The following is a 25,559-nucleotide window of genomic DNA, read 5'->3' as shown; positions in this document are numbered from 1 at the left end:
AATGCTTGTCTAACATTAGGGTAAATTAAGGCTCCTGCACTAAAATACCAATGCTCTACCTCCACGAATGAGCACCAGGCACAGGGCAGCTACCCAAGAGGAGGTTAGTCAAGGTGTGGTTATTCCCAAAGAATTCTCCACCTTCCCTTCCACACACTGTTTTGCCACTTTTCTGATACGCCCAGTTGGGGTTTTGAGCTTTGTTTGTTTTGTGAGGCTAGTTACTATTTGATTCAAATCACAAATTGCTGTTCACAGAATCATTAAAGCAAATTAAATGGGAATGTGTACAGTGGTAAAAGGGAATGAATGTAGCTTTAAGCCAACTGTGAAACAATAACTTGAGATGTCAGAGAGTGCCTAGAATCCATTCAATCTCAAATGATCACAGAAGAGTTATTTTTTTGTTGTTGTTTTTAAACTGATCATGAAATATTTTTGTTTTGAGTTGATTCTAAACTGGACTTTTTCCACTTTTCTACAGAAAAGAGAAGGAAGTATTTTTGAATAAATGAAGCATTTTTAAACACTTAAAATATTGGAACCTTGTAAATACAAGCTATTAATAAAATACAAAAGCTCATATTGAAACAGGAAAAATAACTCATGAATTCTCCTCTTTTCTCCCCAAAAGTGTTTATCAAATTAAAGAATTATTTGTTTTCTAGAAGCAGTGTTTGTCTAAAATATTTTGTCACACAAGATCATCTAGCATAGCTGGAAAGCACATGGACAATGCAGCAGACTGATAAAAAGTACAAAAGTGAGGTCTGGAAGTCAGAATCTGGCAAATAAAACAGGAAACAAGGATATACAATATTCAAGACTTCAAAACCAACTCAAGTGGTTTCAGCTGAAGACTACATCTGCCTATGCAGGCTCTAGAGAAACTGGCTCTACAACTGAAATACCAGATTAGCAAACAGACACTCACAGTCCATGCCAATACCATTGTCCAGATGGCCCTACATGTACACAGCTTCTGAAAATACCTACAGAGCAATAAAGCAAAATATACTGTGCAGAGCATTGCATCACCATATTCACTTCCATATGAACATGCCTTCGATCACAGTGAACTGCTTCTGAAACTAATAAATTTAAGTGATGTTTACAATGTCACCACTGAATTGTTTCACAATACAGTCCTGCAAAGCACTGAGTTAAGACTGCCATCAAAATGAAGACTAAGAGAGAAGGAAAATGGTAAGCAAAAAAAGACAAAGATTTACAAGGAAAACATGTCAACTTATTTATTTAAAAATACAGTCTTTTCTCTTTCTCACCAACAGAAATTAATCTCTTTCTACAGCATCAACAAGCCTTACAGAGTTTCAGAGTGACAGGGTAACTGAGGGAAGAGTAGGACAAATAATAGGGAAGAAGTCTTTAGTCATGCAATCAATAAGCAGCAGGAACCTGATCTGGGAAAACATATTTTCCAAGTATTAAGACAAACCAGTGGCGTAATACAACAAGGATTTCATTTTGTTCCTAAGAGCAACAAAAAAAAAGAGGGATATCTCATTTATAACTATCTATAGTTAGCCCAGTCAAGGATGATTTAAAATATTTGTTCTGTCATTTTAACAATTTTCTCACTCCATATTATAATTACTTGATGCACTGTTTGAGAAATCTGCCACATTGGAGACCAGTGTAACCAGCAGGTTGGCTAAAGGTTTTCCATATGCAGTGATGAGACCAGAAGCTCTGGAGTGTACAGCATAGCTGCCTGCAATGAAGAAAGCCAAATGGGTGGCAATTTTCCTTTCACTTCTATAAGAAGAAAAAAAACTTCTCTTACTGCTTCAGTAAATTCAGTCAATGTTTATTCCAACTAGGGAAAAAGAAAACATCCCCTACAATATTAATATTTTCCTGAAGATTCGTGTGCTGCTATTAGAGCTGAGATATTTACCTGGAGATAAAGAGGCAGGCTTTCCTCAATGGCAGACAGCAAAGCCACAGGCAGCTCCTTGTCCTGCTGGAGCACAGAGTGTGGCAGCAGCAAGCAATCCACAATGCGAAACAAGAGTTGCTGTGCCTTGGAAGTAGCCAGTATTGGTGCACAGAACTTCACCAGACATCCTGTTGAAAAAAATTCAAAAAATCCCAAACAATTTACAGTTAGAAAAAAAATTAAGACAATCTTAGGAAGCAATTATGCTAAATTAGATAATCTGAGTGTAGCAAAAGCAACTGAATTGTCTCACTCCTATGTACTCATTCCATGGCATCTTGTTAAAAAATCCCAGTCAAAACAACTCAAAAGTCCATTTACAGTTCATCAAAATAAAATACTATATTGACTCAACACAACACAGAAGTTTTTAGACAAGTGAAGATGCTTTAGGAAAAGTACAGCAATGCTAAAGATAGGATGAGTCTTAGATCCCTGTAGAAAACTTAATTAAACTTGATCCATAACCGTACTGCAATCAGCACACGTGCACTTGAACATCTACCTTGCTGTGTGCATTCATCCCTTTTGCAGAGAAATGCTGCTTTTGCCTTCCCTTTACATTTGTCTAACACCACTGTGGCAACACCACATCAGCAACTACTCAGACAGCAATTTCATGTTAGCAAAACATTAAATATCCTTCAAACTGCATTTAATTTCAGAAGACTAAGAAGAATGAGGGGCAGCCAACTCCATTAAGTCTTGCCAGGTCTCTATGGGCTCTCAGTTCACAAACTGAGAGCCTCAGAGAACATCTTTCTTGTTTTCAGCACAATAATGTATCACTTGCTTAGCTTTGAGCCAGTTTTAAGATTGTTCTTTTGACTTTCAAAAAAAAAAAAGTAAAAAGGTGTTGATGTGTAAATACCCCAACTTTGAAAAATATCTTTATTGCAGGCGAGGTGTAATTTTTCTTGAAAAACTAACTCCATACTCAGAAGTGTTAATACACAAAACACACATTAAATAAAACAAGATTCTTATGTAGACATTTTCAACTTTACATTTTATTAGAGGCAAGAAGAAGTTTTCTGGGTTGAAAATACAGGAATATCCCGAGGAAGCATGTTTAAGGCTTTGAAAATAATGGAAAATCAAAAGTAGGCTGTTACAAGATATTATTAATCTATAAAAGTCATTCATTATCATCTCTAAAAACAACGCAAAACAACATTAATCTTGTGGAGTGAAAGAAAACACAATGATCAATCATAGAGAAAGAGAACGATCGCCTAACAATACTTCTAATAATGTCGTCTAAGCTTCCTGCTTTGAAAGAAACATGGTCATTCCAGCTCAAAGTACTCCTTCTATTATCACTGCTGTGATGTATGGGACAGTACAAGACACAATCTGACTACAGACAGGAGGTGTTTAAATTTGTTAAGTTTTGTGCTTTGTCCTTATAATTTAACAAGCCCACAGAATGTGAAGCAGTAATCGAAATACACTTGAATATTTTTTTTCTTTTAAACCTTCTTTATGTTTTCTCAAATAAAAAGAAAGGACATTTTCTTGCACACAACAGCATGACTGAAGATTAATCGTTTCCTACTGCAAAGAACGAAAAGGACAATACCAATCTAAAAAGGAAAACACCAATCTAAAATTACTTTCCAAGGTTCCAACTCACATCTGGGTATCTGAAAATGTTTAATTTTATATACATGCTGAGTATCAAAGTATGCTGATCTCACAATATAAAAATTTACTATTTTTAAAAACTCTAGCTCCAGTACATTTGGTGCACCTTCTGCATCTTGGTCATGCTTTCCCTGTGCTCCTTAGAATCATGATGTAAACATGCAAGTCATTATCTGTTTTAAGATACCTTACCTTTAAGTAAGGTTTACTCTGTTTTTAAAGGTAAGTGGGTCAGACTGGCACATTCATTGATAATTAAAGCACTCTTTCTACCCCATCACTGGTTCCACGCTTAATGAATAAATGCTAGAATTGCATTTTAGTAAAATATAGAGTGCTTGTCAAAGAAGGAGTTCCAAAAAATAAGTGAAGTACATACCTAAGCCAAATTGGCCACTGACATAACTCCACTACATACCATATAGCCTGTCATAATACTGCTTATCACAGAATATCCTCAGATGAAAGGGACCCACAAGGATCACCAAGTCCAACTCCCAACCCTGCACAGGACACCCACCAAAAGTCACACCATGTGCCCAAGAGCATTGTCCAAACACTTTTTGAACTCTGTCAGACTGGTCTGTGACCACTTCCCTGGAGAGCCTGTTACAGTGCCCAATCCCCCCCGGGTGAAAAACCTTTTCCTAAACTCCCTAAAACCATAGTTTTAAACTCTACCTTACCCCTCCACATTGGCCCTAACAAAATCTGCCTACAGTTTGCTGAATTCTATGACTCCTTGGCTGCACTTTCACTTCTACCTTAACTATACAGTGACTGAAAAAACCCATTCAAATAAGTGACTCATACAGTGTTTTCTTTGGTGAGTCAGGTTATGCCCACAGCGTGGATACCTAACACCAAAGCTGCATGTTGGTCAATCCACATGGCTCAAAACTTGGAATTCTCTCAGAAGGGTGTACGCTTACTTTTATGTTCTACAGGAAGAACTCGGAGCTCATCACTTCTGTTTAAAATGAGTGGGCAGATGAAGGAAATAATAAGAGACCTCATACAAAAAGATCTCATGACCCTCTCTGGGAAGAGCAGATCCACTGTGGGTATAAATTGCTGTAACTTCAGGAACTGCCTTATGACAATCCTCACTATAGCTAAAGAGCCAGAAACCAGCTCTTGTCACTGTTTCTGAGTTTGTTTAGGTAGAACAGGTAGTTTGCAGTAATGAATGATACAAATCATCTTACTTTGGAAAATACTGATTTGCAGGGGTAATTAAAAAAAAACCCCATAAACAGGAAGCACAAGGAGGTTAGACATCAGGATCTAGAGAAAATCTGGAAAAAAAAAAACTAACTGCAGCATCTTCGTGACTTTCCTTTCCAAACATTAAATACAATAGAGCAAATATATATCTGGATAGTATAGAGGGGAAAGAAGTATTATAAATTTATTTTACTGATTCTTTAAAACTACTTCCTAAAAGATAAGAGGTGTAAAATAATTACCTATGATCCAGTATGTAAGCTGCAGACCTTCTGGAGGTCCTTTCGCCTTCAGATAGGGTTTTACGTACTTTAACACATCACCCAAATACTCCAGAGTCTTTGCTACCATGGCAGATTTCTCAGGGAGTGTCTGAAGACCACTATAAGTTCTACCAACAGCCTGAGAAATGAAAAACACTGAAATAAATATAAATCAGTCTCTCATGAGACTTTTGTGAGTAATTTCTTTTTCAGCACTCTAAATCTGATAAATAGCCTCTTTTCACTGAAATTGTCCTATGAAACTAACACAGGGTAGATGTACAGTACCTTAATGAACTGGACAAGAGAATTTTTCGGGTCTTGCTTGAAAACTGATTGTCCAATATTAGCCTTTAAAAGAATGTTTTCTACTTCTGGGAGTTTAAAAATCAGTCTTGTCATTTCCGTCAGCTGCTCCATGTAGGCTTTTCCTGATTATTACAAGAGAGCACATCAGTAAATATAGTGTACAGTTATGCTTTTAGATTTAATTTAGTCCCAAAACTATGAAGTGAAGCATTATTTTAAAATATCTAAAACACAAGTATTTGGCAATCAACTGCATCTCTCCAGACAAATAAAATAATTCCAAGCCAGTTATTTTTCTGATATAATTTATAAGATAATAAAGAGTTTTAAGTATGGCTAAACAAGCTGAGGGTTTCTTTTTTTTTTTTTTTTTTGAAATCTGCAAAATATGTATGAGAAATAGTGACTGGAAGACATGTTCTATAGATAATGAGAAATGCAGTGGTTTTAGAAAAAGGGATGAAGTATTGCACTAAGAAAGCAAAGTATCCAGTGTAAAAAAAAAGGGGAGAATTAATTGCAGCTAGATTTCCCCACCCCTCCCTTTTTTTTTTCCTTTTAGGCCATTCACAGCATGATTTCTGACTATTTACTTCAGATTTTCAATTTTTTTAGAGCAGTTTCTCCATGGGGGAAAAATAACTTGTCTCCTTGGGAGCAAGTTTTTATTCTTTGCTTCCAAGGAAACAAGCCCTTTTATCTTTGTTTGTGATAAATTTGTCATATGCAGAGCAGGCAAACTATCAATAAATAGCACAAGCAGTGTAAAGAAACACATTTTGTAATTAGGTAAAAGTAAAGGAATACAAACAAAAATACATTTTGTAATTAGCTGAAAATGTTTGCCAGCTTTGCAATATAGCCCTGTTACTGCAAACATGAGGGAAATGTGAGCACTTACCAACTGTTCTCTCAGCATCTGTCTTGGCCAAGGCGCCACTTGGTTGATCGAGGAACATTTGCAAAACGCAGCGAAACCACGAACGTACTGTCAAAGCTTCGTAGGATGTATAGCCCATGCTAGAAAAAGCTTCACACAGTGAACTGTGTAGGTGGAAGAGAAAGAAAAAAGGTACACAGATCTAATAACAGTAGGCAGAAAGGTGGCAGTGTCTCATTTAGCTGTAGATGCATATATACTCATGTATATATGTTTTGGCTACAAAAAAAAATGGAGGAAAATGCACACAATGGGAAATGCCTTACTGTAACAATGGATGATTTGACTGTATTATCTAAACTGACAATGTACAATGCTGGAGATAGTTTATCTGAATCAGCCTGGAACTTCATATTGACACTGCTCATGCTGCTCCAGCCTTTCATATATAGCCAGCCCAGGTGCTCCACACTACTCTGAAGTCTGCTTAGTTCTAACTACATTAAAGATGGAGAAGAGAAGGTCTGCTTTAGCAAAAAAAGATATGCCACATTCAAAACAGATCCAAAATGGAAACATAAAAGAGCACCTTGGAGATGAGAAAGGAAACTGCTGTAATTGGCATATTCATTTAGGTATGTATACACACACAGGTACATCCATTCCCACATAAACATGCTATATATACTTCCAAACAGTTGTTACCATTCTACCAGTCAGGTGTCAGACCAGTCACTCAATACACAAGTCCCTGTACTCTACTGCTCTGTATTCCCAAAGTTTTATTTGCCTCACCACCATGAGTAGCTGCTGCAGTCATTTTTCCCAAGCATATCAACCTTGCATCATTAATTCTGGAGAAACTCCTTACTAAAAGACAGCAGGTGTGTGCTGCACTCTGTTCCCAATTACTATCAAATGAGGTATATGTATGCTTCAGGTCAGGGATATTTCTTGAAAATAGTTACAGCTTTTATTTGTGATACTTCCTCCCTGGTCAGTCCTGGTTACTTTAATGAAAAATGCTTGTACTCTTTCTTGATATGTGTACATGTAAATCTATCCATTTTCTACTGATTTTTTACTCATGCTTACAACAGAATGTCAGCAAAGGTCCAGATGGAAACCAAACGGGATTCTACTTCTCACTAAACAACATTAATGAAGTTGAAGGGTTTTTCTGCTTCCTTTACTTAAAACCAGTGATATCTGTTGTGTATATTTTGTCTGAACATCCCTGCTGAAGTACTATTGACAAAATAAGTAAGGAGACCAAATGAAAGCAAATAAAAAAAAATAACACTGAATTCCAGGACCAAAAGAGAACAAATAAGTTGCCTATGGACTTAATGCTACTTGCAGTATCATGTAAAGAAGTTCAGTCTCGTGCAATCTTGATGTACACAGATAGTCTGCTTGGTCCCAAAGGCTGACAAAACCACTTTCGGTTGTAGTCTCACTCTTCTTTCTCTTGCTTGCTGGTAGGTGGGCCACTTAGGCATCTTCCTAGATTAGGAATATGCTCCTAATCCTTAGAAAGGAAGGAACAATAACTGCTGGAAGCATGGCAGGTGGTCCTTTTAAAACAGTGAGCTTGTTCCCATGCTCAAAGTTAGTTTGGACAGCCTATAACACTACCATGCACTACACAACATGGATCTAGAGAGGAAGGTTTAGACTCTACTGCAGAAGAAATTCCAAAGCTCATACGAATGTTGCCAGAGCTTGCAGGATATAACAGGATTGGGATAAAAAAAAATCTTTTTACTTTTTAGCTGAGAATGTTTGACGGGAAAATTATCACAGCACAGTAACCATGAAGTCATAAGAACCCAGCACTTAGATACTTTGATAACTTTTGCTATAAAACTGCATAAGGCAAATAAGTACATGCTACAAAAAAGTGCTTTCAAGACAACAGTGATACCTCTACATTCTACTAAAAATATCTTACCTTAGGTACACTCTGTCCTTTCACAAGGAAGCTGATCCAGGATAACAATGTATCTATGTATATACATTGTTAACAATAGGTCAGGTGCTTAATGAATATTGTGACAAATACTTAAGTAATGCTTTCAAATACCTACCTGAGTGAAGAGAATTGGTAGTTAACCTTATGACCTAAATAATACCAAAATTCAAGTTTAGGAGTCAAGATTTTTTTCTTGATCTCACCCAAAGAGTAACAAAATTCAAAATTACAAAACTCAAAATTACAAAATTCAAATTATAAAAGGAATTTATATGCCTAACTCTTATTTCATTCAGCACATGTTAGGTATCTGCAACCTTGAATGAAACTCACCCTATAAAAATCATAAAAGAGAAATATAGCAGAGGACTGAACACTCCTTTCCCAAGCTCCAAATTGATACACAAGGAACTAAATTCAACCTTTTCTAACACCTCCCTGCAAGAAAGCCATAGCCTCATCTTTGTCAATCACACTTAAATAATCTTTACCATATCCTGATTTACAGTTACTGTCCTTAGTACATTATGTACCCTAAAAATGTGCAACATTTTTCACTTTCAAATACAGTCCAACACAGAAATATTCCCTCTTTCTCCCTCATTTCTCACCTCCCCTGCTTCCAAAACCTGATTCAAAAGCGGGCAAGGCAGGCAAAAAAAAGCACACAACAAAAACAACCACCACCCATCCATCTTAGTTTCACAGAGGCTTACTTAGTGAAAACAAAATTTCTCAGGTATATAAAAATTTGACTGGATTGTCCTGGGCAATCTGCACTAGCTGATCCTCTTTGAGAAGACGCAAAGAATAGGGACTATTTTAATGAAACATTACAGTCTGAAGCAAGAGTTTCCTCAAGCCTAATGAAGGACGAAAGGGTACTGGGAGAACAAACAGTCACAACTTTTCACCTGTTTTCAATTAGATGACTTAGGTATCTTGACACCAGCTGAGGCCACACCATGTCATCCCATCCAAACAGCCGCATCATTGACAGAACAGGCTGTGGCTGCAGATCTGACAGGGCTTTGCTAGGTATATCCAAGGCTAAGAGAGTAAAACCTGTTTTTAAAGACAGAAAAACATGGCACCATTTTAATATTTTCTCAGTATAATCCCTGTTCCACAAAGAGTACTGAAAATTAATTACAATTACTAATGTGCAGGCTGGAAGTATCAGAAATCTCAATTAAAACTGGGCAACTGTTCTAACAGTGATTGTTTGTATCCAGGTTAAAAATGTAGTCTCTATCCCAAGCAGTTTGTAAATCATCAAGACACATGGGTGGCAAAGGAGAAAAAATGGATCCTAACACATGCAATTTTAAATAGATTCACCAAACCACAGTTTATAAATCCTGAAGGCATAGTTTTACCACCTCTGCAATGTCTTAAAACCCGCTTTTTCATCTTCTTGACTTCCTTTTCTTGCCTTCATCCACTATATCTGCCCTATACACTTAAGTATTACTGTGCTTTACAGGGTTGAGTTTTATTTATTTGTTTTGTTGTTTTTACACACTTCTCACAGTGAAAAATCGTGTCTGGAAAGAATTCACTCAGTAAAAGCTGGTACCTCTCTATTTTTAGAAGACTTTCATGTATCAAAAGTTACCGTATAAATAAAGCACTAAAGAAAAAATTTACTCTTGCAAAGGATCTCCATATAACTGCTGCAGATCGAGAAAGCGGGGCAGTACTTTCTGCAGAATTTTGTTAATGAAGCATAACCTATTGCTGTTTCTGTAAAGTCTACTGTAGATTCTGTATACAACAGTACCAGAATAAAAAATATAATGCATTATTAATACTGCAAATGACAAGTGCATAAAACCTCAGAAATTACATGTAATCTTAAACGCTGAGCAGTTATTGGGTTACAGGAAATGAGAAACATCAAATGAGTCAGGAAAACTGACTTTGGAGGGAAGTGAAAAAGGGGCTCATTAGTTTCCAAATTCTCCAATTCAAATAAATATAAACCTGCATGCATTGACAAACTGACTTTAAATTAGACAGAAAAGGCTAGTTTTCAGAAACAACAATAAAATCATTTTAATTAACAGTACAGGGACAGACTACCTAAAGCCATGAAGGACTTCCCATTTCCTTATGTGCCTCAGAATAAACAATAAGGTCATACAGAGTCCCCGCTCTGCCTTAGGTGAGGAAACAATTTGTGCCAGCCTTCTTCCAGATTATCACCTTGTTCTGCAGCATCAGCCATAAGAGAGGCTGGGGAGAAATGGGAGGCAGAACAGTGCTGTGAGGCCCAGGCTGCTTGCCTGGCAGGGGGAGCAGGAGAGCTGTGACAGCTGCTCTCTCTCTCCTCTGGGCTGCAACCTTAAGGCAAGAAGCTCAAACAGCATGGGAAAGGTTTGCCTGTCTCTGCAGTGCTACCTAACACATCTCTATAAAGCAGGTCACAACTGCACTCCCCTCCTTCTCACAGGAGTTTATAATAGCTTGCTGCTCTTGCTATTTCACTGTGCTAATATAAAATAGAAAAAAAATCTATGTCACTGTAGGAAATGAATGAAAGTTTTGACATTGACAACCTTCTCCTTTGATTTGTATTGCTGTTTCTCACACATGTTTCAGCAGTGTGAGACCACTACTGTTGCACACTGCCTCTTTCATTAATGCTGCCTCCTAACTACCACAGAGCTGCTTCAAATGAAGGGGTCTTTTAGCTTTTCTATTACCAGCTCAGTACTCCTGAGCTTGTAACTTTATCTAATTCACATCGTGATGGGAAAAAAATATTTTATGTTTCAGTCTTCTGAATTTTAGTTAACTGGATACAAGATTTCATTGTAACTGCAGAATGCCATGTTAGCTACTGATGTGAAAGATCAAACTGGGATATCTTTCTATTCACTGCCAAGCCGACTCGTTGCATGTGGAGTTCACACACTGATGGAATGTTGTACTTCAAGATTAAAAGCCTTCAGTGTAAAACAAGACAAATAATTAGAATAAATCATGAAATAGTTTTATGACCACAAACATAAGGGTTTGTCAAAAAGCAACAGTCAAGTAAGCAACCTTTTAAAAATTGCTTTCAAATGAGAAATATTTTAGAAAATTTAGTTTGAATCTCAACCATTATGAATAGTTCAATACAAATTAACTTCTCCAAAAACAAGTAAATTCTGAATATAGTGAAGAACAGTATCCTTATTTATATCGTACAACACTTGCATGTTGATTATAATCTGTGACTAGTAGTGAAAAAGAAGTCAGGTTTGTATAGTTTCAAACCCCTTTAGCGTTCTCAACGTGTTTGTACCCTATTAAGGAATTCAACACTACAATATTTCCTTCTGTAAAAACATTTAGAACAGATTCTACTTTTTTCATTTATACACATTTAAGTTACTACATGGAAAAAGAAACATCCCAAAGTACAAACTCCTTGAAAGTTTGTGACCCAGAGAATAGCACCAAATGCAGTAGGTCGCAGGCAGGGTTAGTGCTAACCTGCAGCTGTATCAGCAAGCTGTGGGGAAGGCGGCGTCTGTGACATTCTCTGGCTCTTCAAGTAGGGAAAGAAATTTCTCCAGAGAGCACTGGCGACAGCAAGGTGGTGCTCTTTAGCCACTAATGGAAGCTGTGCGTCTGGGGCTGTGTTTCCCAGTTGAGGTCCCTGGCTTACACGTTCGTGCACGCTCCTAGGGAGAAACAAAAACAATGTTTACGTACAATAAATGAAAAATTCACATCTTTTTAAACCGCATTTACAGCTACTTTAAACCATAGAGTCTGAGAACTGAAGGATCATTTTGAGCAATTAAAACCTTTATGCAAAGACATTATGCATACCAGTTATTTGATGGATGAATGATGGCATATTAAGCACCATAAAGTTAATGTTAATTACTAATGTCAACCATTAATTATATGCTTTTTAATATGTCAGATCAAAATGAGAAATTGGCAGCTTTAAAATTAATATCTGCATTTTGCAACTGTTAGCATGACAAGCAAGTCTGCTTCCAATCCAAAGACAGGTGCTTCTTTAAAATTTTTGTCACTAGGATTTTTAGGATTGAGTTGTGTACAGCAAATAATGGTAAATTATTTTGATCAATTGTAAAGCTTCCTTCAGAAATCTACTTCTCACTTGTACAATCTCACTAGGTACGAGTTTAGACAAAAGATTCATTTCATCCTGATACACTGCAGACAATTAGGTTTGACAGCAATGCCCACAGCTTTGTTAGTACAGTAAAGACAAAAGTTACCACTACACATAACTCCCATCCCTTCCTCAGACAATGTGGCATGAATTCAATAGCACACTCAATTTTCTTTGATTCTTCGAGTACCATTCCTGCTACTTAATCTAATTTGGAAGTTGTGACTTTCTAGAGGTTTAATAGAGATATGTCTGCAGGGAATCAATGTTCCCTGAGAAATGGGAGGGGGGGACATTAATAAATTTGTCTGGTAGAGCAGGATAGGAGGCATTACAGTACCAGGCTGATCAACTAAATAACATGCTTATTAAAAACAATCTGTAGGAACGCACTATCATTCCTGTTCCTATTTATCTTCTGGTCAACCCAATTGAGATTGTGCATTAAAGCACAAGCAGCATTATTACATTTGCTTTATTAAATTCTATAAACAGCACTGTAAAGTCAGAGTCAAGATATTTATAAGATAATGGCAAACCGCACAGGCATTGAGAATTGCCTTAACACTAACATTTCTAGACTACAATTTTTTTTCTTAACTGCCATTCGCGCAATAGCAACTGTTTCACAAAAACCTTCCCCTAGATCTTTATTTTATGCTTACCCTAATTTGAAATAGACCAAAACAAAAATAGAAAAAACTCTAGCTCCTAGTTCCCTTCTGGGAACGGAGGAAAATTATGAAAGAATTACACAACTCACAGCACTCATTAGGACATCTGAAATGGAATAATTTTAAATAAAGAGTAGGTTGGCTGCAAGGCCTTCCCGTACTAAGGTTGATATTAGAAGCGCATCTCATTATATCAAATTAGTATCCAAAAATTCTGCCCAACACATAATTTAAAACATAAAACATACTGGCTGTCAAAGGTAACGATACCTTATGCCTGCCTGCAGGCATTCACTAGTTTCAATAGGACAGACAGAGAGAATTGAGTACCAGCTACTTTTCGAATGGCTACATTTAACAGACAAGGAAAGGTATGCAGCATTAGGAGGAATCAAGGATTTCTTTGAGAGATGGCATGAGTCCAAACACAGGAGCAGAAGCCAGGAATTCTAAACCCAACATTTATTCCCTCTGTGGCTTCACATAAATCATACAGCCTTTGTTGGCCTCAGTTTCCCAGCCATGATATTTGGATAGTGAGACAGCTTACCCTTTAAGGATGCTGTGAAAACAATCAACGCTTAGAAACTGAGGATTATATTCAGTATGTCAGTTGGTATTCCTATTTACAAGGCATATTCTCCAAGTCAACATGAACTGAAATAGAAGCAAGATTAGCATAAAAAAGTCAAGCAACACTTCTTTGGGAGCACCCCCTTATGGAAAAAAAAGGACAAAGAAAAAGGGTGTAGAAACAGTGAGGTGTAGAGGTCAAATGATGCAAAGGTAAAAGCAAGTCTAAAGACAAAAGTTAAAAAATTATTTTTGCCTATTGCAAAAAGAAAAAATTTAACAGTAAAAGCAAAGGGCTTTTCTGTTCCATTTTGTTAGGAAAGGAAACATGATACCTCATAATGCAGAGAATAAAACTTCTGGGACCAAATTCTGCCCTACTTACACCCAGACTGCACTGTATAACTGCACAAAGACCTTTTTCTCTCCTCTAAATTGCCTCTCCAAAGACGGGTGCCTTGCATCTCCTTTAGCCATCTATGCAAAGTAGAAGGGTGCACAGACTTCCAAAGTAAGGTAATATATCTCTGTGTCAGTGGAAGGGCAACACGTACAAATCAGTATTTATGTTTATTCATAGTAACCTACACAAATGCTGGCAATAAGGTAAATGCTTGGAATTGATGGGGCATCAATATATGCTGCAGCTGAAGTAGCCAACTACTTCAACAAACTAGCACATTTTTTGACTCCACTAAAATATGAATAAATGCAATTTTACTTTTTATGCAGGTTTCTATTTTTTTCTAACACTAGACAAGCATGCCATCAAGCATTACTCAGTTTCTATAACTTTATACATTTAATTTTCTATTTTATTAAGAACTCTGGAACCACCAGTTACCTTATTACATTGGTAATAACTTGGTGTGGTTTTTACTTCTTTTAAATAACGAATTCTCTATTTCTTTAAAAAATATGTGGGTTTTTTTTTTCTTTTTTTTCATTTTGCCAGCAGATCAAATAAACCTTGGGTTTATTGAACAAGGGAATGCTTGTGCTACCTGAATGAGGACTGTGCTGGATGTCTAGGTATAATAGTAGCATACAGGATTATTTCCTATATCCTACACCTAGGGTAAGGAATTGCAGCCATTTATGTGGATGTAGATACTGTAATCATAAAATATGCCCTTGCAAGCCTGCATTACTAAAACAGAGCCAAACTTTAGGTCAAGCCAGAAGAGTAAAACACAAAACTTATCAGCCTGCCTATATAATGGAAACTTTCAAGTCACTACTAGTCTATGATCTGCACTGGATGCATAATAGCATCCAGACCTAGTGCAATGTCATTTAATTTGATCTACAAGGGTTCAGAATTCCCCAACATGAGAGAAGACCTCTCTCCTACCAGCATTGCCAGGGGCGTTACCATCCTCAGGGTCTCACAGGCTATGAATACAGACACTGGTTTCTTCACAGACAGTATTCCCAGCTCCTTTTTCCCCAGTCCAAGGCAGGCCAGCCACAGCATCTACAAATCTCAGCTGCCCAGCACAGTCAAGATTAAGCTCAAGAAAGTCTTTTTAAAAGACCTGAATGACCTTTTGATGTTGAAACAAATAATTAAAACCCACCACCTGAAGGACCAACACACTTGGATAAAACAAGGGAGACTGGGAAGAGATATATGAGTATTTCTAAAATGGTGAATGGTTTTGATGCATAGAATTTCAACTACAGTCATCAGCTATTCCCAGAAAAACAGGCAAAGTGAAAGGAAGCAAAGCACCATCACAATCAGATTCAAAGGGAGGTAGTAAGTACTTTGTGCCCTTTGCAAATCAACAGAACTTGCATAATATTTAAATTTTGAGATTTCCCTTCCAGTCATTCTCCCTCTTTTATATCATTAAGATTACCAACACAGCTCATGGAATCATAGAACTGTTTCGGTTGGCTGGGACATGAAAGATGACCTATTTCCCACACCCCTCCATAGACAGGGACATCTCCCACTAGATCAGGTTGTCCAAAGCCCCATCCAACCTGGCCTTGAATACTCGTGGGGCATCCACAACTTTTCCAGGCAACCTTTTCCAGTGTCTCACCATCCTAACAGTAAGGAATTTCTTCCTAATAGGGAACTTAAATTTCTGCTCTTTCAATTTGTAACCATTACTCCTTGTCCTGTCACAACAAGGACAGACACAGAGTCCCTCTCTGGCTTCCCCATCAGCCCCTTCAGATACTGGAACGTTGCCATGAGGTCTCCACACAACCTTCCCTTGTCCCTGCTGAACAGCCCCAACTTTCTCAGCCTTTATAAGGGAGGTGTTCCAGTGCTCTTGTCAATTTTGTGGCCTCCTCTGCCCTTGCTCCCACAGGTCCATATCTATTCTCTGTTCAGGTCCCTGGATGATGCTATGATTGACAGCTCAACCAGGGCTTGGGGAGGGCCTGGGGTGGAGCAGGGCACTGCCTTACCTTAGCAAAGCCTGGCCTGCCCCTCCCACCAGACACAAGACATTAAACATCCAGTCTCTGACAAGCAGTACACTCAGCTTTTAGCAACTGAACAATATTTAGCAAAGAGCATTGCAGAATTAATTACAAACTACTCATTCAATTTCACTTTCTTCAAATGTCATAAAACACCAATACTTCTTTAATACCTCTACTGATTTCTTCCTGTCATACCACTTGAACTGCTATTTACGATGACCAGAACTGCAAGCAAGGTATCAGCAGAAGCCACACACATTTCCAGTAATTAAATCTATCCAAGATTAAGCTGAAAACGTTCATTGTGCGCCCTCCATACACCTTTGAAAATCCAGTATGAGTATTCAGCTAGATGACTATTATGTCATTTAATCACGTTACAGAAAAATTCATTGATGCCTGTGGATACCAACTCCTATGTTAACAAACAGTTCAACTTCACCGTAGTAATCTGTTCACAGGCATTTATTTATTTTTTGTCTGTGCTTCAAATATGCAATTAACACTAAATACATGTAACATTTCTGAATCACAACTATTCCAATATCATAAAACATCACACAAAGTGTAAAGGAAAACACACTTTTAGAGTGAGTTAAATACTTTTATACAGAATTTTCTAAAACATTAAAAAAGAAAAACTAGTTTTAGTCTGAACTGTAGTACTGGCACTCAAAAAGACAAAACCAAAATGGTTGCACCTAGATTCAAGTCTGCTTTCAATTCAGTATCATAGCACTGTGCCAAGATACAAGTTACAAACTAGGATCCCACCTCTTACAAATGCAGAAGAAATGGATCTGGATCCACAGAAAAGGCACACTAACTCCATGGTGGTACAGCTCAGAGAGTGGTGGCAAGTCACATATGTGGGTTTCAGGCATCTCATGACAAAGGCTTTTCGCTTTCTTTTCACTGGTGAATGATTGTGAGTATCTGACCTAATGTGTGAAAAGGTGAACCTCCTTTCTCTTGGCCCCAGTTATGAATGCAGGTGTGCCAAGTGGCAGAGCTCTGCACTGAACTCTTGGTTATCAGCATGTTTAGTAAGGGCACTGACAGCATGTTTACAAGAATGTTAAATGCTAGAACATCTACTTTATGGCCTCAATGTGCCTAAGCTGGATGCTAAACAGCTAAGGCCTATGAAAACAGCCTTAATGTCTCTGGGCACATGTTTTGGTACCTAGGGAAGCTGGGTGCTTAAAATGGAGTCATCTACATCTGTCAGACACTTCCATATTCAGTCTGTTTCAGTGAGACATGCATGGAGGAAAGTGACTAAATTCTACCCGAGTCTGATTCAAACATCCCAGCCTTCTTTTAAATCTGTTTCTAAGCTCTCTGGGATACAGCTTATTTTTTTGTATCCCTTTATATAGCACCTAATATATTGAGACTGGTATGACTACGGCAGGAACTCTCAAAAGTGCACAGAATTTTCACCCCACAAATTTTAATTTGTGGAATTAAAAACTACATTTCAAAAAGCAAAGCAAGATAAGAAACTTAAGACCAAACCCACATTTTCCCATCCATTAAAAGAAACATTTGGAAAAAGATGCCACAGTTCATAATGTGTCCGCACTGTGTAAGCCATAACAAGAGCACCACCACCACAGAGCTGTACTGCTGTACAGCAGCGTGTGTAAGCAGAAGTGGAAAAATCATGACACAGTATTATGAAATATCTACTTACCCCTATCAGTTCAGTATTTATTAAATTATGCTTTAGTGTTCACCCTTCATTTTAATTTGCTTCAATAAATCATTTGTTTAAATGTTTACTCAAAAAAGGAAGCCCAAATAACATGCCTGGTTATGAATGTGTATGATGATTACTGACTTATGCAATGGAGTAGGGAGGGCTAACAAGGGAAGAGGCATGTTTCTCAGAACTCTCATATATAGGACTTTTATCAAATGCTTAAATTCATTCATGGCACTTAAGTCCTTTATAGCAGACTTATAGAACACCATTAGTATCAGTGCTACAGCAGGCCCTCATCAGGAACAACATGAAGCAAATACAAAGTGATGTCTCTTAGATGTTGGATGACATCCAAAGGGATACAAGCACGTAATGGTTAAAAAGATAGCCGACTCTTGAATAATTCCCAAACTGCTCACTTAGTCAGATCACCCTCTTTTGACCAAAGATTCCCTAGATGCCTGCAACTAATCTAAACAAAAGCCTTGAGCTGAGCATCTGATTCAATCTCTGTCTACAGGGGCCCAGAAATTTGATCACGACTAAGCCACACCAAAAAAACCAGGCAGGTTGCATAAGGTGCAGCAGGAGCTATTTGTATTTTCAAACACAGAATACACTTTTCTTTATGCAGCAGCCAATGAATCACAGCATCAGGCTAGAGGGCAGCTGGGTCCAGTTTTGATACTATTTTGAGCTCTGTTTTTGATTGTGAGTTCTACATTAATTCAGTTACTGGATAAAAATGTGAAATCCCAGAATAAGGAATGAAGCCTATGACACACTTCTCTCCCAATACTACATACGAATCACTAGAGAGCAGATATCATCACTCCAGCTGCTGCCTGTGATTTAAATTACAAACAAACAACAAAACAAAACAAAACCCCCAGACACTTAAGCACACATCTTCAGCAGCTGGGCTCTACAAGTGGTTCCAAATGCACATATTTGTGTTTTCATGACACTAAATCAAATGTCTCTCGGTCCACCAGACACATGCTGATTCAATTCTTTACATTTTCTGTAGGTTAACAGGAGACAAAATTCCAGAGAGGAGGCAATAGTGGTTTTTTATACAAGACCCATATACTACATGTGTCAAAAGAGCTGCTGGTGAGCTGGACCTGTTACTGTAGGTCATCAGACCATTGTATCCTGGAAGACGCCTACACCATTTGAGAGCAGGGTTCTTCCAAGTGCTGGTAACCTTTAAGCTCACCTGAACAGAGCTGTCAAGGCAGAGAGATAGCCAGAAATAAAAGGTCAAAAGAAGCCAACATCACCACAACACTGTAGAAAGAAACTGATGCACAGAAAATTCCACCTGAACATGAGGAAGAACTTTCTTATTGTATGGGTGACTGAACACTGAATCAGGTTGCCCAGAGAGGTTGTGGAGTCTCCCTCACTGGGGATATTCAAGAACTGCCTGCACACAATCCTGTGCCATAAGCTCTATGATGATCCTGGTAGAGCAGGGAGGTTGGATCAGATGACTCCACTGTGGTCCCTTCCAACCCATTCTATGATTTCAATTACTACTGCTTCCCTGTAAAACCTTAGCTAACCATTGCTAAAAGACACTCTACCTTCCTCCACCCTAAACTCCTACTCAGACTGTGTTTGTTTGGTTTTTTGCCACACGCACATTAGGAATACATCACCCCCAAACATCTTAAAACATATTTTGCATTGTGTTGCCTTAATTGAAAAAATGCCTTTTAACAAAATAAAAAAGGCTACAGATCCTTTCAATTCACCACACATCAATCACTGTCTGTGTAGAAGCAGATCACATACTCTTTCCTACTGAAGATACAGCAGGTTTAAATAGAGCCAATCCAGTTCTTTCATTGGTGGTATAAATCTTCAAATCTCAGTGGAAGAGCCTACTGTATTCCTATTGTTAGTGAATCATTGACAGAACAGACTCAACAGTTAAGAAGATTCTAATATGACAATTTAGAAGCAGAGTAATTAAAGTATATTAGAAATACAGATAATCTCTCCCAATCAAGCCAATGAAGGGCAGCCCATGGGCATTCAAATTACACATTGCAATTTAGCTCAGGGTCACCTTCCCAAGTTAAATAATATCAACAGAAAATGCCTTCAACAAAATGATCCTTACTCATAACTAAACCTATTCAGGAAATTACGTAAAGCTCTTTGCAGATATATGCATTTTAAGAAGTTAACTACTTTAAACCACTACTTTTTTCCTTCTGCTGATTTGAAGACTAGGGCCAAACTTAATTTCTCAGACATTACTTGAAATATTCACTAAACCATAGGGAAGAGAGGAGAAAATGTTTCAGATCCCTTTACATGTTATAGTGAAGTATGGCAGTAATATTTTCTTACATTACCTGAGAGGGTGTTAAAACAGAAGATGCAAGATGTAGTAATTAATGAATTACACTACCAACCGACAAGGAATCTAGTGCTTATGATTTTTTTACTATTCTCATAAGCAGGTTTTTTTACTACTTTTAATTTCTTTTGTTTGTTTCATGCATTTTCTGCAAATCAGTCTATGGACTACACAATTAAAAGTAATTGATTACATTTTGACATAAAATTAAAAATAAATCAAAACCAGTATATATAGTTTTGTGACTTTAAGGTTACATTAAAAACAAAACAAAGCAAACAAAAAACTCCCCCACAAAACACAACCATTGCAACTGATCCCATAATACAAAAATAGTACACTATTCAAATTTTAAGTCCAAGTTTCTAAATTTTTTAATACACAACTTAACTGCTACTTCTTTACAGAAATACAATTCAAGAAATGGGGCTCTGTCTGAAACTAATACAGGTGAATTTGCTAGATTTATGTTCTTCACTGAATTATTTATATTTGGATGTAACAGAGCAAACAGCATGTACCACAGAAAAAAACAGAACTGGAAGTCTCAGGTTTTTAAGACAGTAATTTTTTCCACAGCAATATGAAAACAACAGTATGCCATGATATATAACCAGCAAAGTTCTCACTGATTAAATGATCTTCCCAATCAAGGAATCACTAAAACTGGCAAAAGCAGCCATGACCTAATCCTCTTCAAAATTTTCAAACCAAGCATTCAGAGTAAGGGATGTTAGTTTGTCAAACTGCAACATTTCTGAACACAGCAATGCCTTGAAACTTCAAATATTCTTTGGGAATTCACCTTCTGGACTTTTAGAAGGAAACTGCACATTGGTGTGACAAAGACACAAAATCTAGGTGTAATTCATATATACTCCTTTACTTTTTTCCTACTGGATGGCAGAAGTTGCACAAAGACCAAAGTGGTACTAACCCAAATATTCCTGCCCTTCACTGAAGGGCAGCGAAAGTTCCCAAGATATCACCTATGGACTTGGCAGAGACAAGAGAATAAAAGAAGATGGTATTTTTAAACTCATGAAATTGCAGCAAGAAATGTGGCTATTCTTCAAAGAGGGAAATGAGCACACAGCAAATTCTGTAGAATTTAACTAAGAAAGAAAAAAAAAAATACACAAATGAAGTGTCAAGCAGAGACAGTTCTCCCTACTACATTATACAACTTCTTTTACCCCATTCTTCCTGCAGTGACCTTTTACCCCATGCACTTACAATAGAAGAGAGACTTGGATCCTCAGTGAGACTTGCAATGATGCAGGCCAGAGATGACATAATCATGGGATCCAAATGAATACTCCATATAAATACAAGAACTTTCCACTGACTGCTTGATGGAAGTCTTATATAAATGGAGAAATGGGTCAGCTGTTTACCTGAAGCAACTCCTACTAAATTACAAGAAACAGCAAGGATTTGGAAGAGAACTAGCATATCATATAATCATGGACAAAGTAAAGGAATTTAAACTTGGAATTCTTTCCTACTGACTGGACTTTCTTCACTATAAAGACACGAAGTACAAGTGTCACCAAAATTCTGATTTTATAATGTGTAATGTTAAAGATGGGGCAATAAGTTTCAATGATTTTTCTATGCATTTAACATCAGATTTCAGAGGAAAGCTGTTCATTAGTAGGCCTGCATTAATGATAGAAAATGTCAACAAATCTTATGTTGCTCCTTCAATCCACTGATTCATAGATAATTTGTGGACGGGAAACACTAGGAAATGTTCTTCTTAGTTACTCCAACTTGCGTATTTCTTTTAGAACACATACTTTCCAAAAGCATTCACTATTTTGTAAACAATTAAACAGCATAAGAACCTCAAATCACTAATTCATTCATCAATAAATTGTTTTACCCATTTTTGAATGGCTAGGCTTGATCATTATTCCCTCTATATGCCTAAGTGAAGAAATGTCTGAGGCAACAGTTGCAAGACCACACTAATAAATAAATAAATTTGAAAAATTAGAAAAATTATCTTCTCATTGAGGGACTCCTCTCCTGATATAAAAGATTCTAATCTTCACTGGAATTGAAAGTGTTAATGCTGTGAATAAAATATTTTGAACTGCAACTGAATCATGTGAAGATTATCAATACAGCAGAATGTACAGAGGTGCTCCAGCAAGGTTACAGAGTTTAATATAATCCTCTCTATAGCTAAGCACAGTAATAGAGAACCCTGCGTTCACTGTGACAGCATGTTGTGTGCGCTCACTAATACTTTTAAAACACATGGGGAGAACAAGAAATCCCCAACATCCTTACCATTCTCAAAGACAAAGTAAAGATATTAACAAGAACAGACACACAACTCTAAAACACAAAGGTACAGAAAAGCCAAACATTTAAAGCTGCAGACTATTACTTAGCACTTTCTCCTTAACCCTTCTCAGTGGGTTTAACTGCATCACTGAAAAGACAAGTTATTATGACCGTAATTTAAATGCAAGCAACAGAGCCTGATCTTGCTTCTTCTAGGTCTGCTGTGGGGGAATATTACATCTGCCACAGCCACCCTAGCAAATTTGTGTTAGCTGTTTTCTTTTCCTAATCACATTTAGAAAAGATAAGGTTGCAAGAAAAGCAAAGACAACACAACCTGTGTTAATTCAGTGCAACTAGTTCACATTTCAGTTTGTGGAATACTGTTGGGAAAAACAGACACCTGATTTGAGCCCAACTGCAATTTTCCTTCATTACCTTCACTGGTGTTCAGCCATGCTAGCTTCTCTCCTGTACTATGCAGGCACATGCTAAGATTGCAGTTTCCTTTGTGTCCGTAATGCAAAACACAAACCGGAAGGCACAAGCACACAAAGTGACCCTTTGCTGTCCCAAAATCTGAAGTCCTAGGAGAGAGTGTCCAGGTACTCATTTTAGCATAAGGGCTTAGCCATTCACAGATCTCAGTCAAGTAGTCTCTCCTAGATTCTGCACTATTCAAGGCACAGGAGTCATCTTGTTGCCTTGAACAGGTGCCTGCTCAGTTCTTTTGAAGAAACAACAAAAAAGTAGAGATAAAAAGACATTTAGTTTCCCTAAGCAGACTTTCAGTATAGGTCAGACACAGAGTTTTTTAATCCACTGAAAGAACAAAGAAAAATAAAGAAAAAAAATGTAAGAAGCTGCACTGAAATTGATACTATTCTATGCTGTTGTAGTCTCCGTTTTTAGTTAACATATATGCAAAATCCCCACCTAAACAAAATTTAATATTTATAAGTCATTGCCATAGCACAGAACTTAAATAGCTGGAATTCAATTTTTTAAAAGCCTTATTTTGAATAGAAATCTTTTGCAACATTACAATTAGTTTTATTACGACAAAATTCCCCAGTAAATTCCCTGTCACCTCACAAATTTAGAGCTCAAAAGGAAAACACAAGACATACTCATTCACCACTGATGGGAAGGAGAAGGCTTACAGAAATTATTGGAAGTTCTATGATCTGCCTTGAGACACTTCAGCTTTTGGTTTTGAAGATTTTGTTAAGTTCTTTGTTTAAAAAACCACTAGTAATCTTTTATCAAAATATTTCTTAGAGAACAGAGAAACTGTCATTACATTTCTGTAACTTTAAGTTATCACAGACCAAAGTTCTTTCTTTTTTTAATTTTTTTTAACAGGAGATTTTGTTTCCAAGCTATTTTATATTTGAAAGAACTGGGAGCCCACATCACTTTGGGTTATATTTATTCAAGTTCAGACTTTATTAGGAACATAAATGCTAATATCTGCCACATAGGGAACAGAAAGTGTTAACTATTAGGTATTTATATGAAAAAACCACATCAGTGCTGGTACCATGACTCTTCCTTCTTGCCATCAGAGCAGAACAGCTACAACCAAAGACTGGAGGGTCACAGCTAATAAGTTCAGCACCATTTGTTCCCTGTTAAGAGTACCTTCCTTCAAAATAATCAAAAGAAACATCTACTCAACCTCATCAAGACCTTCTGAGTGAACTCCTTGCCTGCAGAAGCTGCCCACAACCACGTCCAGATGGTTTTTGAATAGCTCCTAGTATGGAGACTCCACAATGTCCCTAGACAACCTGTACCAGCGCTCAGTCATCCTCACAATGAAAACAAAAGTGTTTGCTGGTGTTCAGAGGGACTCACCCATGCCTCTGGTCCTGTCACTGGGCACCAATAATAGCCTGGCTCCATCCTCTTTGCACCCTCTCCTCAGACAGTTCTATTTATTGATAAAATCCCCCTTTGCCAGTCCAGGGTGAACAGCCCAGGCTCCCTCAGCCTTTCCTCCCAAAAGAGATGCTCCAGTCCCAAAATCATCTCTGTAGCTCTCCACTAAACCCTATCAATATATCCATGTCTCTCTTGTATTGAGCAGCCCAGAACTAGACACAGCACACCCAGCTGTGGCCTCGCCATGAGCAGAGGGGAAGGTTCCCACCCTGAACCAGCTGGTAATGCTCTGCCTACTGCAGAACAGGATGCCACCAGGATTCTTGGTGGCAAGGGTACATTTCTTGCTGAAATCCCCGATGAAGGCATACGGAAACATTCCACATCACTATAAAATGACTCATACTTGAATATAATTTATAGTGAGAATCAGAATGCCAGATTATCTGAGAAACCAAAATGCTGAAGTGAGAAGCAAGGGCCATGTTACTTAATAAAGTAACAGTAACACAGCTTATAAAGTTACAAGCCATGTTACTTAATAAACAGACAAACTGCAGATTGCAAATAGGTATCTTTCATAAAACTCTTCCATTTAAGCAGTACTTCTAAAATTCATCATACTCTAGACATTGTGTTAAACAGGTTTTCCATTTGTATTTTGTCACTTGTTGGTTTTGTTTTGTGCATTTTTTATTAAAAGCTAAAGTCACAGAAAAAACCCTTTTTGGAAAGGACCCCCGGAGGTACAACCCTTGACTCAAAGCAATGCTAATCTTCAATAAACTAAGGAGGGAAATTATACAACCTGTTTTAGAAATTTGTTACAATGCCTGTAAAAATGTTACCCTTATTTCTAATAAAAACTTCTTTCCTCACAATCTCAGTCCATTGATTCCTACAACCTTTGCGACGAATCTGATTCCATCTTACCTACTACTCTCCTTTCCTAAGGATGAAAAACTCATCTTTCTCTGTCTCTCCTTGTAAGAGCATTTGCTCCTGCCCCCTAATGATCTTGTTCATCCTCTGCTCAACTTAAATTGGTATGTCAATGCTTTTCTTTTACTGGGAACCCAATATGCTGCTTACTTATACAATATAATTTATTTGAACCGTATTCTTGCAGAACACCAGGAGGGCAATGAAATGTAGCTGTCTATAGCTACACAACAGCCCAGAC

General features: G+C 37.5%; 1 protein-coding gene across 1 annotated transcript in view; it reads right to left on the bottom strand.

The window, feature by feature from the left end:
- Positions 1–25,559, bottom strand: part of MMS22L (MMS22 like, DNA repair protein) — an 88,837-nt gene that overhangs the window by 13,146 nt on the left and 50,132 nt on the right. The window contains exons 15-20 of the mRNA XM_041412335.1: positions 11,751–11,941; positions 9,179–9,329; positions 6,311–6,453; positions 5,389–5,531; positions 5,080–5,239; positions 1,922–2,091 (exon numbers count right to left, since the gene is read on the bottom strand). Coding sequence (XP_041268269.1) covers positions 1,922–2,091; positions 5,080–5,239; positions 5,389–5,531; positions 6,311–6,453; positions 9,179–9,329; positions 11,751–11,941 — 958 coding nt within the window. The remainder of the gene's footprint in view (positions 1–1,921; positions 2,092–5,079; positions 5,240–5,388; positions 5,532–6,310; positions 6,454–9,178; positions 9,330–11,750; positions 11,942–25,559) is intronic.

This window comes from Onychostruthus taczanowskii, unplaced genomic scaffold, assembly GCF_017590055.1.
Source record: "Onychostruthus taczanowskii isolate IOZ18803 unplaced genomic scaffold, ASM1759005v1 scaffold39, whole genome shotgun sequence".
NCBI classification, from domain to species: Eukaryota; Metazoa; Chordata; class Aves; order Passeriformes; family Passeridae; genus Onychostruthus; species Onychostruthus taczanowskii.
Note: the sequence above shows the minus strand (reverse complement) of the source record. Positions and strands in the feature narration are given on the sequence as shown.